The 15,285-nt window shown below is 54.8% G+C and overlaps 1 protein-coding gene across 1 annotated transcript; it reads left to right on the top strand.

Annotated features, from left to right (window-relative positions):
• Positions 1–1,183: 1,183 nt before the first annotated feature.
• On the top strand, positions 1,184–14,623 carry TRMT44 (tRNA methyltransferase 44 homolog (S. cerevisiae)). Its single transcript, XM_010835790.1, has 8 exons — positions 1,184–1,330; positions 2,671–2,739; positions 3,820–3,927; positions 4,657–4,728; positions 8,777–8,883; positions 10,235–10,418; positions 12,510–12,924; positions 14,264–14,623. The coding sequence occupies exons 1-8, from the start codon at positions 1,274–1,276 to the stop codon at positions 14,497–14,499; spliced, it is 1,248 nt and encodes a 415-aa protein (XP_010834092.1). The 5' UTR covers positions 1,184–1,273; the 3' UTR covers positions 14,500–14,623.
• The last annotated feature ends 662 nt before the right edge of the window (positions 14,624–15,285 follow it).

Below are 15,285 nucleotides of genomic sequence, written 5' to 3'. Positions count from 1 at the left end.
ACCCCGAGGCCTGAGCAGGTGAGCGGTAGTGTGGCCCCGGGGTCACATGGGAGAGAGCACGAGGCCCAGGAAGAGCAGGGGAAGGGCCCGAGTGAGTCCAGAAGGATCGCTTCCGAAGGGCAGGGAGGAGAAGCGAGCAGCCAGGCCTGCTCCGCCCCTCCCCGCCTGGTGACGCGCACCTGGTTGCGATTCTCAGTGGAGACGCGGCTCCTGGTTCTTATGAGAGTGAGCTGTGTCCTCTGACGTGCCTGGTGGCAAAAGCCTGACAGGACAGATCACCAGACGGGCTGCATGACAGCGCAGCTCTCCCCAGCCGGGGACCCCTTGCCGGGCCTCCCCTCCCACTGGCCTACCCTGCGCCCGCCCACCCAGCTGCCTGTGCGTCTGCTCCTTCTTGGGGGCCCCCACTGAACACCACCTCCTTTACCGTAGCCCGACAATCCTGACACTTGTCCCCTGCATGGCGCTGCCCAGATCACAGCCCCAGAGGGTATGTTGTCCTGACGCGCGTCCTCGGGAGCGAGCACCTGCCCTGGCCAGGTGCTACTGGGGCCGGGTCACGCGGCAAGCTGGACAGACCGGGCCGAGCCGCCCTGCACGCTGCTGGCGGAGGATGCACAGGGGTCCGCATGCACTGGGGAGCCCCAGCGACTGCCTGCATGTCCTCAGTTCGGTGACTGAGCATCACCTTTCTGGCCAGGAAATACTTGGTGAACCAGATCTGTGTATCTGGGTTGCCCGTGTGAAATGTATAAAACCTAGAAAAATTAAACCGCGGGCACGCGAGAATCTGGCTGGTTAGCATGTGAGTGGGATGTGAGAGGAGCCTTGTCGTTCAGTCCTCCTTCCAGCGGGCTTTGTTAAGATATGTAAACGCACATTTAACAACATTTGCAAAAGAGGAGGAATTCTTTTTGCTTTTTAAATGTGTTTTTCTCTAGAGGATGAAAATTCTGTAGCTAGTTGGAGATTGTTTTGTGTTTTGGGTACAATATTTGGTAATGATAGATAGCTACCTTAACTTCTATCTTCTTTTGGTAAATAAATGTAGAGTTTAAAAACAAGACCTGAAACCAGCTCTGCTTATTCATATTTCTCTTATTTTCAAAGGTTCATATCTGTTTTAATTTTCTGTCCAGAACGATGGCATTCAGACGGCACTGTGTATCCCAAACCCACCTGGCTTGGAGAAGAGCTGCTGGCCAGGTTGGCCAGGTGGTGTGTGGAGAGCAGGCAGAGTGGGTTCAAAAGCACCCTGTCCCTCATCTCCGTCATGAAGTACAGCGCGGCTTACCAGGCGCTTAAAGAGAAGTACAAGGACATGGTCAAGGTGATTCTGGGGAAAGGCGTCTGGGCCCCACCCCCATTTAAAAGAGGGGACGCACCAGACGACTCCAGCTAACGTCGCTTTTCCTGTGTGCCTTCCAGTTTCACAGAGACACAGATGTTAAGTCAAAATATACCCACCTGTGGCCCCCCGTTACAGCCTGTACTTTGACATACTAAACCATAAACACATTGGCAATTATGTTATGGAAAAGAATTTTTTTTTTTGGCATGTTATTTTTTTTTTCAAGAGAACAAAAGGGAAGTCTTTTTAGTTAAAAATAATTGAATATTAAATTAATTACTGTTGCTGCTGCTGCTGCTAAGTCGCTTCAGTCGTGTCCGACTCTGTGCGACCCCATAGATGGCAGCCCACCAGGCTCCCCCGTCCCTGGGATTCTCCAGGCAAGAACACTGGAGTGGGTTGCCATTTCTTTCTCCAGTGCATGAAAGTGAAAAGTGAAAGTGAAGTCGCTCAGTGACTTTGAGACCCCATGGACTGCAGCCTACCAGGCTCCTCTGTCCATGGCATTTTCCAGGCAAGAGCACTGGAGTGGGTGCCATCGCCTTCTTAGTATGCTGTTGCTGCATAACAAAGCATCTCCAAGTCTCAGGCTTGAGCAGTACCCGCTCATTCCTGGGGGATCACCCTCTGGTCCCGGGCTGGCTGACCTCACTGTGCCCCCCTCTTCCCTCCCAGGTCCTGGCCTAGTAGTCCTTCATTATCCTGCTATTTAGAACCTTCATGGAGGCACTCCTTTCTTCTTCCAACTTTTTAAATTGTCCTTGGTGAGATGGTGCGTGTGAACTGTCTAATCCTCTAGACTGGAAACAGAAATCTAGACTTTTAACATTGGCCATTGGTTTCTTTCTCATCTGCAAGACACCTGTTCTGCACATTACTGGTGTTACAGTGAGACCTCACACTTGCACAGCCAGCATTTTCCAGGTTCAAGGAACCTGACGGGCATCCTGCATGGTCATTAGGTCATAATCTTTATCCCTGCTTTACAAATAGGGAGATGGGGACACAACAGCTGAGGGACACTCCTGGCGAACGACAGCAAGACACCAGCAGACCACAGGCTGCAGCTCTGACCCCTGTCCCCGTGACCCCGCCCCTTGGCTTCCTTGACACCCCCACCCCTCGATTCCTTGTTTATCAGACTCAGTCTTTGAGGGTGGGGGGTGCAGGTAGCGTAGCTGAGCCTTTTCTTTTGATGTCCAGTGGCCTCGTCTAAGTGTCTTTATTCTGAAATCTTGCTTTGGACTCCATTGCTCTCCATGTGTCCTGGTACACACAGATAGGGTGAAAATTTACAGATGCTCTTGATAATTTTGTAGGTGTGGCCTGAAGTCACTGACCCTGAGAAGTTTGTATATGAAGATGTGGCTATTGCTGCCTACCTGCTGGTAAGACTGTGTGTGACCTGAGTGGGTGGAAGGGTGGAGGGTTGCCTGCGGCAGCTCAGGGTTTTTATAGTTCTGTTTGTCAAGGTTGGGCTTCCCTGATAGCTCGGTTGGTAAAGAATCTGCCTGCAATGCAGGAGACCCTGGTTCAATCCCTGGGTTGGGAAGATTTCCCTGGAGAAGAGAAAGGCCACCCACTCCAGTATTCTTGGGCTTCCCTTGTGGCTCAGCTGGTAAAAAATCCACTTGCAATGCGGGAGACCTGGGTTCAATCCCTGGGTTGGGAAGATCCCCTGGAGAAGGGAAAGGCTGACCACTCCAGTATTCATGGAGAATTTCATGGACTGTATAGTCCGTGGGGTCACAAAGAGTTGGGCACAACTGAGTGATTCTCACTTGTCAAGGTTGGATACACGTGTAATTTTTTTTTAAGTTTTACATGGCGCTTTTGTATGAATGTAGAACAAGTTTGGATTGTGAACCAACAGGAATTCGACTTTTTCCAAATTACTAGTCAACACGGAGACGCCAGCTGGCGTTGGGGAGCCCTTGGGGGCCCATTTGATGAGCTCCTGCCTTCCACCCTCACAGCAGGTGACTCAGGTTTGCGGCCTTCCTGGCCAGCTCACTGACCACCTGGACTTGGGCACACCCTTTAGCTTGACAGTCTGGGTTTCCTTATCTATGAAATATCTAGAAATGACTAGACTATCTCTGAATTCCTTTCAACTGTAATTCTCTCAGTCTTAGAAGTAATAAGGCCTCTCAAAGTGTACAAAACCAGAAGAACTTAAACAAGTCTGGAAGGAACTAACAGTGATGTGTAAAACTTGCCCAGAGCTGACGCGCACGCGTGGGCTCGGGGTGGGAGACGAGGAGGTCCAGTGCGCGCGCCACCTCGGGTGATCGGTGGGCCATCCCCACCTCCCTCTGCTCACCTGGGCGACGCCTGTGTGGGGCCCCGGCCCCGGAGGCCTCTCCGCCTCTCCTGGGAGGGCACTGCAGTCTCACGTGGCCTTGTGTGTGAATTACTCCGGGGCAGAGCGCACCACAGACTGACCTTGTTTTTCCTGTTGACTTTAGATCCTCTGGGAGGAAGAGAGAGCCGAACGGGGAGAGACCGCCCGGCAGTCCTTCGTGGACCTCGGCTGTGGGAACGGCCTCCTGGTCCACATCTTGAGCAGCGAGGGGGTAAAGCACGCTGGGGGCTGTCTTTAGACCTTTCTAGGGCGTCTTCACATCCAGCACGAGGCCTTGCTCTACCGGCGCAACCTGGGTTTGGAGGCGGCTGGGCTGTCAGAGGTGCAGTGGCTGTTGGTGACGCCGTCGAGGAGGTAGCCTGTCCACGGGAGTGTGAGGCAGCCGCCTCGCTGGACGAGAAGAGGGTCCTCGGGGACAGGCGGCCTGCGGATGACACCCTTTCAGCAGCAGGGGTGTTCTTTTTGGTGCTTTCTTTGTAAAACCCAGCATTTCAAGGTGTGGGAAGGGGTAAGGGGCGAGGGCAGCTCTGCTCTCGAGGAGCCTGGGGTCTAGCTCAGAGGACGGGCCAGCGCCCGTGGACTGAACACACGTGTGAAACTGTGATGCTCAGTTCTGCAGCCATTCTCTTGGTTGTGAAGCAGAGGTCGTGAGAACTGGGAGCTGCCCTGGCCCCAGGAGAGGTTCCGGGCACACAGGGGGCAGTGCCCACTGCCCCCTGCCGCTGGGGCTGCGAGTGAGCCTGGCGGTGTCTCCAGGCCTTGCCTCACAAAGGCGCCGTAGCCGGGGTTGTGTCTGGGCCCCGGCCGAAAGCGTCTGTTTCTCAGCAGCTCAGGGTCCTGCGCCTCTCAGGGAGTGGTCCCTGCAGCGTTTGATTTGTTCTCTCTCGTTTCTAATGACGTTCCCTCCTTAACCTTTGGTTCCTGAAATTCATCGTTTCAGCATCCAGGCCGAGGGATAGACGTCCGAAGAAGAAAAATCTGGGACATGTACGGACCCCAGACCCGCCTAGAGGTACTGGCTCTGTCCCTTCGCTTGACTTCAGCAGCCGCTCCCCGGTGCGGTTGTTTCCAGGAGAGAGTCTGTGTGGGGGGCCAGTCAGAGGTGCCAGTAACACAGCAGTCCACACTCGGCTTGCTGCTCGGAGGCTTGAACGGAGGACACGCCCTTAGACTTCCCTGCCTCCGGTTATACTGAAGGGAGGACGCCCCCCTTAGACTTCCCTGCCTCCGATTATAATGAAGAGAGGACGTCCCCTTAGACTTCCCTGCCTCCGGTTATATTGAAAGAGGGACACTGACTTTAGACCTTCCCTGCCTCCGGTTATACTGAAGAGAGGACGTCCCCTTAGACTCCCCCGCCTCCGGTTATACTGAAGGGAGGGTGCTGGCCTCCGGAGTGAAGGTGCTGTCTTGGCCCCGGGTCTTCTGTGCCTGCTTTGGGGGCATCCATTCTGGAGCCTGCCGCAGGCTGCAGCTGAAACATTCCTTTGGCAGTGGGTGCCCTCCCTGCGGGGACTGGGTCAGGGCTGGGGGCAGCATGGGTACTCCTGCTCTGAGCAGGGTGGCCAAGAGAGGCCTCTAGGTAGGGACAAGTTGTCAGGGAGTCAGGGGAAGGGAGCACAGAGGTGCAGGCAGGGCTGGGCTGCGGATGTGCGGATGTCTCGTGGAGACAGCATGATGGCTTCCAGCTCTCTGGCGGCCAGGTCTCAGCTGTGGCCGCAGAGCTGCAGTCAGCCCCACCGAGGTCCGGAGCAGGTCCAAGCTGTCAGACAGGGAGGTCACTCAGGGGCAGGCAGGTGGGAATCTCCCCCACAGCACCCGCCCGGCAGGTCTGGGCTCCAGCGTTTCCCAGCCTTGGCCTCTCATCCAGACCTCCAGGTCAGCAAGGGAGTGCCTGGCCCTGGGGCTCCGTCCTTGGCTCTGGAGTGCCGTGGGGGCTTCTGCTGCCCAGATGCCCACATCGCCTCCAGGCCCTCGTCCCCTAGCTGATAAGATGCGTGGCATGAGGACAGGATGCTGACTGACAAGTGGGAGAATCGTTTACTTTTCAGTGTGGAGGATGTCAGGAACCTGTAGAAGTGGAGAGAAGCTTGTAGTAAATCCCAGAAACTCAGGGGCCAGCTCAGCAGTGGTTCTTCTGCCTCATCCCCTCCCCCATAACCCCAGCATTAGCCTCACTGTGTTTGAAACAAATCTCCCAATATATTATTTCACCTGTGAATAGAAAACAAAGTTTTCAAGGCTCTATTTTCTCTTCGCCTTTCTTTTAAAGTTGAGAGTAGTGTTGCCAAAAATGAAAAAGGTTGGAGGAAGTGACATGGATTGCAGCTGCCCGACACCTCTTTACTTGCTCAGGTTTCATTATATATTTACACTCTGCTTTATGATACGAGGGTTTGCACTTGCTCATACAGTCAAACAGGGCTTCCCTGATGGCTCAGTGGGCAAAGAATCTCCCTGCTCTGCAAGAGACGAAGGTTTGACCCCAAGGTCAAGATCCCCTGGAGGAGGGCATGGCGACCCACTCCAGGATTCTTGCCTGAAGAATCCCATGGACAGAGGAGCCTGGGAGGCTACAGTCCATGGGGTCGCAAAGAATCAGACATGACTTAGCAACAGAGATATGTTCATACATTACAACTCGAGAACATCTAAAAAGCCTCAGGTTTGAAGAACTCCGGGAAAGCGGGGACGGACTCCTGCTGGGGTGGCTCTGCAGATACATCACGGACCACGTATTCTTACACAGGTCATGCAGTTGGGCTCTGAATTCAATACGAGGCTGATGATCAAAGCTAAGGGAGTAACATGGTTGATTTCACAATCCCATGTGTCCCAGGTGAGGAAGCAAGATAACTTCTTCACGTGGGAAGTTCAGATAGCAGTTGAGTAGGCTGTCTGTTCAGGTCCTGTCTCTGTGGGGGCTGGCTGGCATGCTGTGCCCCTTGCAGGACAGGTAGAGGATTCTACTTTTTTTACTTTGGGGGCCTCTTTTTTCAAGTTGAAGTATGAAAGTGTTAGTTGCTCAGTCATGTCCGACTCTTTGCAACCCGTGGGCTGTAGCCCACCAGGCTCCTCTGTCCATGGGATTCTCCAGGCAAGAATACTGGAGTGGGTAGCTACTGCCTTCTCCAGGGGATCTTCCCAAGCCAGGGATCGAACCCGGGTCTCCTGCGTTGCAGGCAGATTCTTTACTGTCTGAGTCTCCAGGGAAGTGGTAACGTTGGGTTAGTTTCTTTTGTATAGCAAAGGGATTCGGTTATTCCTGGTATGTTTTCCACGTCCTGTTCCGTTATGGCTTACTGCAGGGTGCTGCGTGTGGGTGCCGCAGGTCCGTGTTGCTTCTCTGCTGTGTGCACAGTGGTCTGTACATGCTAATCCCAAACCATAACTTACTGCTCCCCCCACCCCGTTCCCCTTTGGTAACCATAAGTTTGCTTGCTGTGTCCGTGAGTCTCTCGGTTTTGGAAATAAGTTCATTTATGTTGTATTTTAGGTACTACATGTAAGTGGTCCCACCTGATGTTTGTTTTTATCTGACTTGCTGCACTGACTATGATAATTTCAAATTCCATTCATGTTGCCATAAATGGCATTATTTCAGTCTTTTTATTATTATTAGCTATTAGCTAATGCCCCATTGTGTGTGTGTGTGTGTGTGTGTGTGTGTGCGCGCGCGTGTGTGTCCATACACAAGTGCTCAGCGCTTGTCTGTTTCCTAGTGAACAAGTGATCTCCATGAACAGGTGCAGTCTGGACATTCAGAGGCCAAGTCTGCGATATAGCTCTTTTTTTTCTGATGCCTCATTTGATTGTAAGCTAGAGATGGTTAAGGAAAAAACATGTGCTTTTGATAACAGCAGTGTGATGATCACAAAATGTCTTAATTTTGTTTGTAAAACTCTGTTTCAAAAGAATTATTGCAGTTTTCTATATTCAAATTTTCAGTTAAAGCTTTTTGCTGAAACAGGTGGGGCTTTGCTTGCTTGCCTTGGGGGCTGCATTCTTCAGTTTTAAAATTAGGAGGATTTTGAGTGGCTGTATAGACTCTTTTGTCTCTCCAGTTCTTACTGACAGATTAATTATTGAGACTGTTGACTTTAGTAATTAATGAAGTAATTAATGAAGGCCTGCTAATTAACTAGCAGAAGGGATAGATGTTCACTGAAAGTTCTTCAGTCATAAAAACAAGCTGTTCCCAGCTTAAGCACAGAAATCGTCCCAGTGGTGCCCATGCTTGTTGCATGGGTGAAAAAGCTTGCTGTCCGAGTGTTCACACAAGATCGTATTTTAGTAGCAAAGGCTGGTGTACATTGTGTCTATAAATTCTTACTGTGCTTTCTCTTTTCATTGATGCGCTTCAGACTGTGGGTTGACTGACTGTCGAGGTTGTGTAAATGCATCAGGCTATGCGTCACGTCAGCCTCAGACCTCCCTGCTTTCCGCTCACTCTGCAGGCCATTTCTTGCTCCCGTGTGTGCACTCCTGCTAAGTCGCTTCAGTCGTGTCCGACTCTTGCAACCCTGTGGACTGCAGCCCTCCAGACTGCTCTGTCCTGGGGATCGTCCAAGCAAGAATGCTGCAGCGGGGTGGCGTTTCCTCCTCTGGAGCTCTTCCCGACCCAGGGGTCAAGCCCACGTGTTGTCCATCTCTTGCATTGGCAGGCAGGTTCTTTATAGTTAGCGCCACCTGGGAAGCCTTCCCTGCTTCCATCTTCTGCCAAAAGTAAAGCAGTTCTCATGTCCCCCATCTCCTTCATGTAAAAAGGGTGTTTTTAATTATGAGCAGCTGATGCGCACTCAGAAGGGTGGTGTTCACTCCTCGGGTAATGATGCTCAAAGCTGCCATTTCCCATGCCCTCAGGCGGGTCTGGGCTGGGCACACGCCTTCCTCACTCCTGGCCCAGCTTTTTACCTTCTGCAGGTGAAGACCCACAGCCCCAAGGGGCTGAGACCTGCTCCGGGCAGCTGTGGTTCTGCAGGGGGCTGCAGCCTTTGTCTTCTCCCATGCTCTGCTTTCATGGACTAGACGTTCAGTCTTGTTCTGCGTCTTTCTTTTAGGAAAGTGCAATCACACCAAACGATAAGAGCCTTTTCCCTGACGTCGACTGGCTCATCGGTAACCATTCTGATGAGCTGACGCCATGGATACCAGTCATCGCAGCCAGGTGAGCTGGTGGGCCTGTTGGCACCATGGTGGCTGGGGATGTCCCGTTGCCTCAGTCTCGCTGTCCAGACCCATAGCTTCTGGCTGCTCGTGGCTGTTGAGCACTTAAATGTGGCTAGTTCACCTTGTCGAGATGATGGCATACTGCTGCTGCTGCTGCTAAGTCGCTTCAGTCATGTCCGACTCTGTGCGACCCCACAGACGGCAGCCCACCAGGCTCCTCCGTCCCTGGGATTCTCCAGGCAAGAACACTGGAGTGGGTTGCCATGTTGGCTATATTTAAATTTAAAAACATAAAGTAACGTGAGTGGCTCACATGTTCACGTTGTATTTTTGTTGTGATTCGTTCTATCGTGTTTGTACCCAGTGTTGCGATGTTTTTTCCTGGGACATTTTCTCATGCAGGAGGGGTGCCTGTCGTTATGAAGACGCTCTGCGGGGTCAGCTGACGTACAGTGTTGGTTTCAGGTGTACAGTGTGGCGATTGAAAACTCACTGGTTGAACTCTGTAGTTATCATAAAATATATGATATAAAATATATAAATATAGAATGCTGCTGCTAAGTCGCTTCAGTCGTGTCCGACTCTGTGCGACCCCATAGACGGCAGCCCACCAGGCTCCCCCGTCCCTGGGATTCTCCAGGCAAGAACACTGGAGCGGGTTGCCATTTCCTTCTCCATAAATACAGATTATCTTATATCATAAATTATCATGAAATGCTGTGCTGCCCAGCGTATCCTGTGTCTCGTTTAGCTTACAGAGTCGTCTGGATCTCTTTTCTCCCCCACCCCTGCCTTGCTCCCCCCGCCAACCCCCGCTTTCCCCATGGTGACCACTGCTTCATTCTGTACATCTGTCGGTCTGCTTCTTTGTTATTTTCTGCTGCTTTGTTATCGGTTTTTTTGATTCAGCATACAAGTGATAGCACACAGTATTTGTCTGTCCGACTTTATTTCCCGAAGCGTAATACGGACTTTTTAAGAATAGCATAGGCCCAGCAGCAAACCGTGACCTTGTGGTGCCTGCCTCTGAGATCCGTGTCCACAGCCGCAGTGTCCAAGTGCTTCAGGGAGTGTCAGGTTCCAGCTGATGATCACAACTGCAATAGAGAAAGTATTTTTATAAAAGTAATTACACTCATATTTTATTGAAAAGGTACTGTGCTACGTTGTTTCTAGCATTTAACCTGAGGAAAGCTGGGATTCCTTTTTTTATATAAAAAGCACCGTTAGCCAGGAGCACACCATCCGCATTTTGCCCCACACACCACCGCCGTGCGGCTCTCCACGGCATTTTCCTCACCGAGCCTGTTCGGGACTTTGAGCGTCTGTGTCGCCGGTTGTCTCTGAAGGTCTTCCTACGACTGCCGCTTCTTCGTCCTGCCCTGCTGCTTCTTTGACTTCGTCGGGAAGTTCCAGCGGACGCAGAGCAGCAAGACGCAGTACCGAGGGTACCTGGACTTCATCACCGAGGTGGGCTCGGCCTGCGGCTTCCACGTGGAGGAAGACTGTCTTCGGATCCCTTCCACCAAGCGGGTGTGTGCCGGCCACCAGGGCTGTCCTCTGCGGGCATGTGTGGCATTTAGATGGAAAACGTGGGGCTGTCCTGGTCACAGACCTGTAGACGAGTCGGTGATGCCCAGAGGTGTGGGTTCTGACCGGCGGCCCCCAGCATGGCGCTGGCGGCTTCCGGGGCTCACTGCATGCCTGTGGTCCCTCCCGCACAGGCATTCTGGACCCCCGTCTCCAGGCCAGTGGCCCCCGCAGGAGCCCTCGCCTGGTCCCCATCTCCTCCCCAGAGGCGGCGACTGGCCCTTGGGCACCTCCCAGAGTCAAGTCAGCTTAGCTTTGGTTTGTGGGCTCGGTGCTGCCGGAGGTTGAACGCTTTAAGTTCTGACTTCAGTTCAGTTCAGTTGCTCAGTTGTGTCCGACTCTTTGCAACACCATGGACTTAGACTCCCAAATAATGGGCTGAAATTGCTTCCAAACTTCAGAATGATTTCAACTTTTCTCTTTAAAAGCCTCATTAATTCAGATTTACTTGAAATGAATTTGTCCAGGGAGATATTGACCCTTGCACTGCCTGTCACCCTGCCAGATGGTCGGGGCTGACCTGCTCACCACTCGGGGTTTGAACCTCTGGGAGTCAGGGCAAGTGTTGACATCGGATTTATGTTAACCTCTGATCACTTTCTTCCGTGAGACTCTAGGTTGTCAGTGCTTTTAAAAAAATACGCACACACAAAAGCCCGTCACCCAGATCTCAGCTTCACGGCCTGACAGCGGTGAAAGGTGGAGATGGAGCTTAACTCGGGCCCTGCCACTTGCTGTAAGCGCACTCAGGGCCGGCACAGGCACTGCCAGCCCGGGAGGAGCGGCAGCCCCCAGGCGGTGCTGGGCTCCTCAGTCGGCTTCAGGCACACCACTGCTGTCGCTGCTCAGAATCATTTTGGAAACGTCCTTTAGCACTCACCTTAGAGCCTTCGTGTCATCCTGTCAAATGCCCTCTATCTTGGCAAGTCACAGCCTTCTGAGGTTGGAATTGAATTTGGCTAGCGTTTGGGCTTCCCAGTTGGCGCCAGAGGTAAAAGAACCCTCCTGGCAATGCAGAAGACATGAGAGACCCAGGTTCGATCCCTGGGTCGGAAAGATCCCCTGGAGAAGGAAACGGCCACCCACTGCAGTGTTCTTGCCTGGAGAATTCCACGGATAGAACCTGGCGGGCTACAGTCCGTGGGCTCGCAAAAGAGTCAGACACAACTGAAGCGACTTAGCACGCAAGCACACGGAGCTTGGGTCGTGTGTGCAGGGATCCTACAGTTTGCATTTGCCGTTACTGGGAGCTGGAGACTACAGGCCCTTGGCTCAGCCTCTCCGAGCCTCAGTTTTCATATAGATGGTCTGGTTCGGGGGTTGGATGCAAGCATCGGTGTCCACAGGCAGCAGCCGTTAATCAAGGACTGAACACGGGTCCGGTGCTCTCACTCCATGCACACGGAGGTCGTCCCCTTCCCGGGGTGGCACAGTCAGCGGGTGGCGCGGCTGCAGAGCCGTGATGGGCTCCGATGTGACCGGAGGCACTTGCGTCAGGTTCAGGCCCTCGGAGGACTTCCAGAGACACCGTCCCCGCGGCGGCATCTGCAGACCGGGCCTCTCGCTCCAGGGCAGCCCACGTCTGGCCGCACAGGGGGGACGTGCCGTGTGAACAGGGCGTCCATGCAGTGCCCGGCGCTCTGCTGGGGGCACACATGGTCCCCCCACCAGCGAGGCTGCCCCTCGAGGCTCTGGGGGTTCCCGTCAGGGTCTGTGTGTGGGGCGGGGGGTGCGCAGCGAGGGCTGACACAAGCAACGTGTTCAAGATGGGGCGAGACCGGTTGGCTCAGTAAAGGCGACCTTGGCCTGTATGTTTGTTAGGCGCCGTGGGAGTCTGAGTAGTGAGGTTTTCTGTGGGCTTTTGCTGTTAGTTGCTTATTTTGAGGTCACTGATGCTGGTATTCGTTTGTAAAATAAGGATTCCTGTCAACATAGGTCCCTAAGCCTTGAGGAGTTTGTTCTCCAGGATGAGAGAATTACGTGGGGAAATAGCGCTGGGACCTCTTAAAGCCCTTCTCTGCTCTCCCTGTGCAGGTCTGTCTCATCGGGAAGTCCAGGACATATCCGCCCACCAGGGAGGCTTCCGTGGACGAGGAGAGGACCCGCTACATTAACAGCAGGCGGGGCTGCCCCGGGAGCCCCTGCAGCAGGGGTCCTGCCCTTCCGCCCCCTGGGGCGGCTCCCAGCAGCGCCCCTGGCCCCAAGGGGCATGGAGCCTTGGACGCCCGGCCCGCGCACACAGCGGAGGCTGGAGCCGGCCAGCAAGGGGCCGGAGCCCCGGCAGAAGGACTCTGGATGTCCGGATTTCAGCCCCGGGAGAAAGCTGAGCGCCTGAGGAACTGCGCCGCCCTTCCTCGAGAGTTTGTGGACCGAGTGGTTTTGCAAGTGGCGCACTTGTTACTGGGAAGAAGTCCTGCAGGCGGGAGTGCGCAGGCCTGGAATCGAGGAGGTAACCGCCAGCCTGGGCTTCCCCCGGGTGCTGGGCAGGAGCTCCTTCCCTTGTTCTCTTCTTCAGACTGAGCTTGAAACTATATGTACATGTGTACATCTGCTTAGTCGCTCAGTCATGTCTGACTCTTTGCGACTCCATGGACTGTGGCCCGCCAGGCTCCTCTGTCCATGGGACTCTCCAGGCAAGGATACCGGAGGGGGTTGCCATTCTCTTCTCCAAGGGGTCTTCCTGACCCAGGGATCGAGCCCACGTGTCCTGCATTGCAGGCAGATTCTTTATCATCTGAGCCACCTTGAAACCGTATGGTCTTTTTAAATTAAGTGTGTTTTAAGGAAGCAGTGAGACTTCTCACAAGCTCGTTAGAAAACCCTCTTCCTTGTGGCTCTATTAACACACAGAACTTCGGTGCCTCAGAGGAGGGAGCTGAGGCCACGGGGAAGTCTCAGGGTCCAGGGCTCCTTGTTGTCTATTTATTGAAATGATCCAAACAGAAAGCCAGGTTGCTGGCTGCCAGAGGTGAAAGGGAGATGTTTGTATCTGATTGCTCTCATAGGGTGAGTAGCGTGCTGGAATCTGTGGCTCTCGAAAGAGCCAGGGGGCTCCCTTTGTAGCTCAGTCGGTAAAGAATCTCCCTGCAGTGCAGGAGACCTGGGTTCAGTCGCAAAGAGTCAGGCACGACTGAGCGAGTAACACTGACTTCCTCACTTAAAGAGCCAGGGATCAAGTTATCAGGAGTGTTCAGACGGGCTGATGGAAGGCGCCTGTCGCCACTGGAGGGTTCTGTGAGGCTGCCCGGGAGCGGGGTGCTCACCCTTCGGGGAGGAGGCCGAGGCCCCGCCGTCAGTCAGGGCTGCTGCCCGCTGGCCCCGTGGTTGGGCCAGACCAGTGGTGGTGAACAGCGGGTCTCCCCTGGCCCCCGGCGTGGAGGGCGTAGCCCCGAGTTTCTTCCTTCGCCGCCACACCCCTCCCATCCCCCGTGTCTGTGCAGTGTGGCAGTACCATCGAGCCTGTCCCCTCCAGGGATCCCCGATCCTGTGGCTGTCTCGCCAGGAGAGCCTCTCGGGGGCCAGTTTAGGTGGCTGATTGCCAGGTAATTATGGACGAGGCCCGGGGCCTCTGAGGAGTTCTGGGGGTCAGCACCCCCTTCCTCGGGGCACCCTGCAGAGGCAGGCCAGGCTGGACAAGGAGGAAGCGGGGGACGGGCTCCACGTGGGGCCTCGAAGGGCCCAGAGCCTCCAGGCCGTGCTCCATGGAGGGGCCGACTGGCCGTGTGCTGCAGAGGAGCTGCGGGCTCAATTACGGCTCTCATGTTTGGGGGCAACCCCATCTCGCACAGGGAGCCTGTCCTTGGCAGAAGTGGCCGGGGAGCTGGACCGGGAGACGCTGCAGAGGCTGAAGCGGGAGTGCGGGGGCCTGCAGACGCTGCTGAGGAACAGCCCGCAGGTGTTCCAAGGTGAGGCGCGGCTGTGCACCCCAGCGCCGGCCCTGGGGGCCCCGTCCCCTTCCCGAGGAATGACTCTGTCTGCCCTGCGCCCCCAGCTCCGGCACTGGGGGACCCCGTCCCCTTTCTGAGGAAGTGACTCCATCTTAGAGGAGTCTGGAGCCAGAGCGTGGCTCCCTCATGTACATCTCACGTGGGGATGGTGCGTGGGTCACACCGCTGTCTCTCTGATGCCCCCCAGGCTCAGCCCCACCCCGTCCAGGGTGCACCCCTTCACCCTCGGAGGGACGAGCCTGCTGGTGGGGTCTCCTGTCTTGGCGCATTTCCGGTGGCGCTCGGGTACCTGCTTTGCTTTGGCCTCTAGCTACCTGTAGACTGGAAGCACCCCGAGCTCCCAGCCAGCCCTGCCCTTCTGCCCCCGGTTCTAGGCGAGCAGCAGGAGGGCCTGGGCCCGCAGTCTCCTCCACGCCGGCTGCGGGCTCTGCAGGGTGGGGAGCAGTCCCCGCCCTCCCTGTGGCCTGCTGGGGGTGTGTCATAGACGTGTACACGACACTGGGGCTCAGAGGAGGCCTGTTTACCTTCAGCCGCATGAGGGGCTTCTGCAGACCCCTCCGCCAGGGTGTCCGTGGTTGGTTGTGTGCACTTTCTTTTTTCTGGAAGCATCTTACAGCACACCGCAGCTGGCGTGCTCTTCACTCCTAAATACGTCGTGTGTGGCGTTAAAGTCAGTGGCGTCTCCTTCGTTGCCCTGTGTCGGGGGTGACATCCCCGCCCAGGGAGGCCTGTCAGGGACGCTTGCGCTCAGGACGCAGCGTCTGTGCTGGTCGTGGCAAGCGGGACAAGCAGAAGCACGTCGGGCAGAGGGAGCAGCGTGTGGGAAGGGGCAGGGGGTGGGCGTGCTTGGGGCTGGCGGGCTG

This window comes from Bison bison, unplaced genomic scaffold (assembly GCF_000754665.1).
Source record: "Bison bison bison isolate TAMUID 2011002044 unplaced genomic scaffold, Bison_UMD1.0 scf7180017845565, whole genome shotgun sequence".
Classification (NCBI taxonomy): domain Eukaryota; kingdom Metazoa; phylum Chordata; class Mammalia; order Artiodactyla; family Bovidae; genus Bison; species Bison bison.
The sequence above is the reverse complement of the archived record's forward strand: the minus strand, read 5'-3'. Positions and strand labels throughout refer to the sequence as shown.

Coding starts and splice junctions, on each gene's coding strand:
- TRMT44 (XM_010835790.1), top strand. CDS start 1,274: ATGAAGTACAGCGCGGCTTACCAGGCGCTTAAAGAGAAGTACAAGGAC. Junction 4,729..8,776: donor GACCCCAGACCCGCCTAGAG/GTACTGGCTCTG, acceptor TCTTTCTTTTAG/GAAAGTGCAATCACACCAAA. Junction 12,925..14,263: donor GCAGGCCTGGAATCGAGGAG/GTAACCGCCAGC, acceptor CATCTCGCACAG/GGAGCCTGTCCTTGGCAGAA.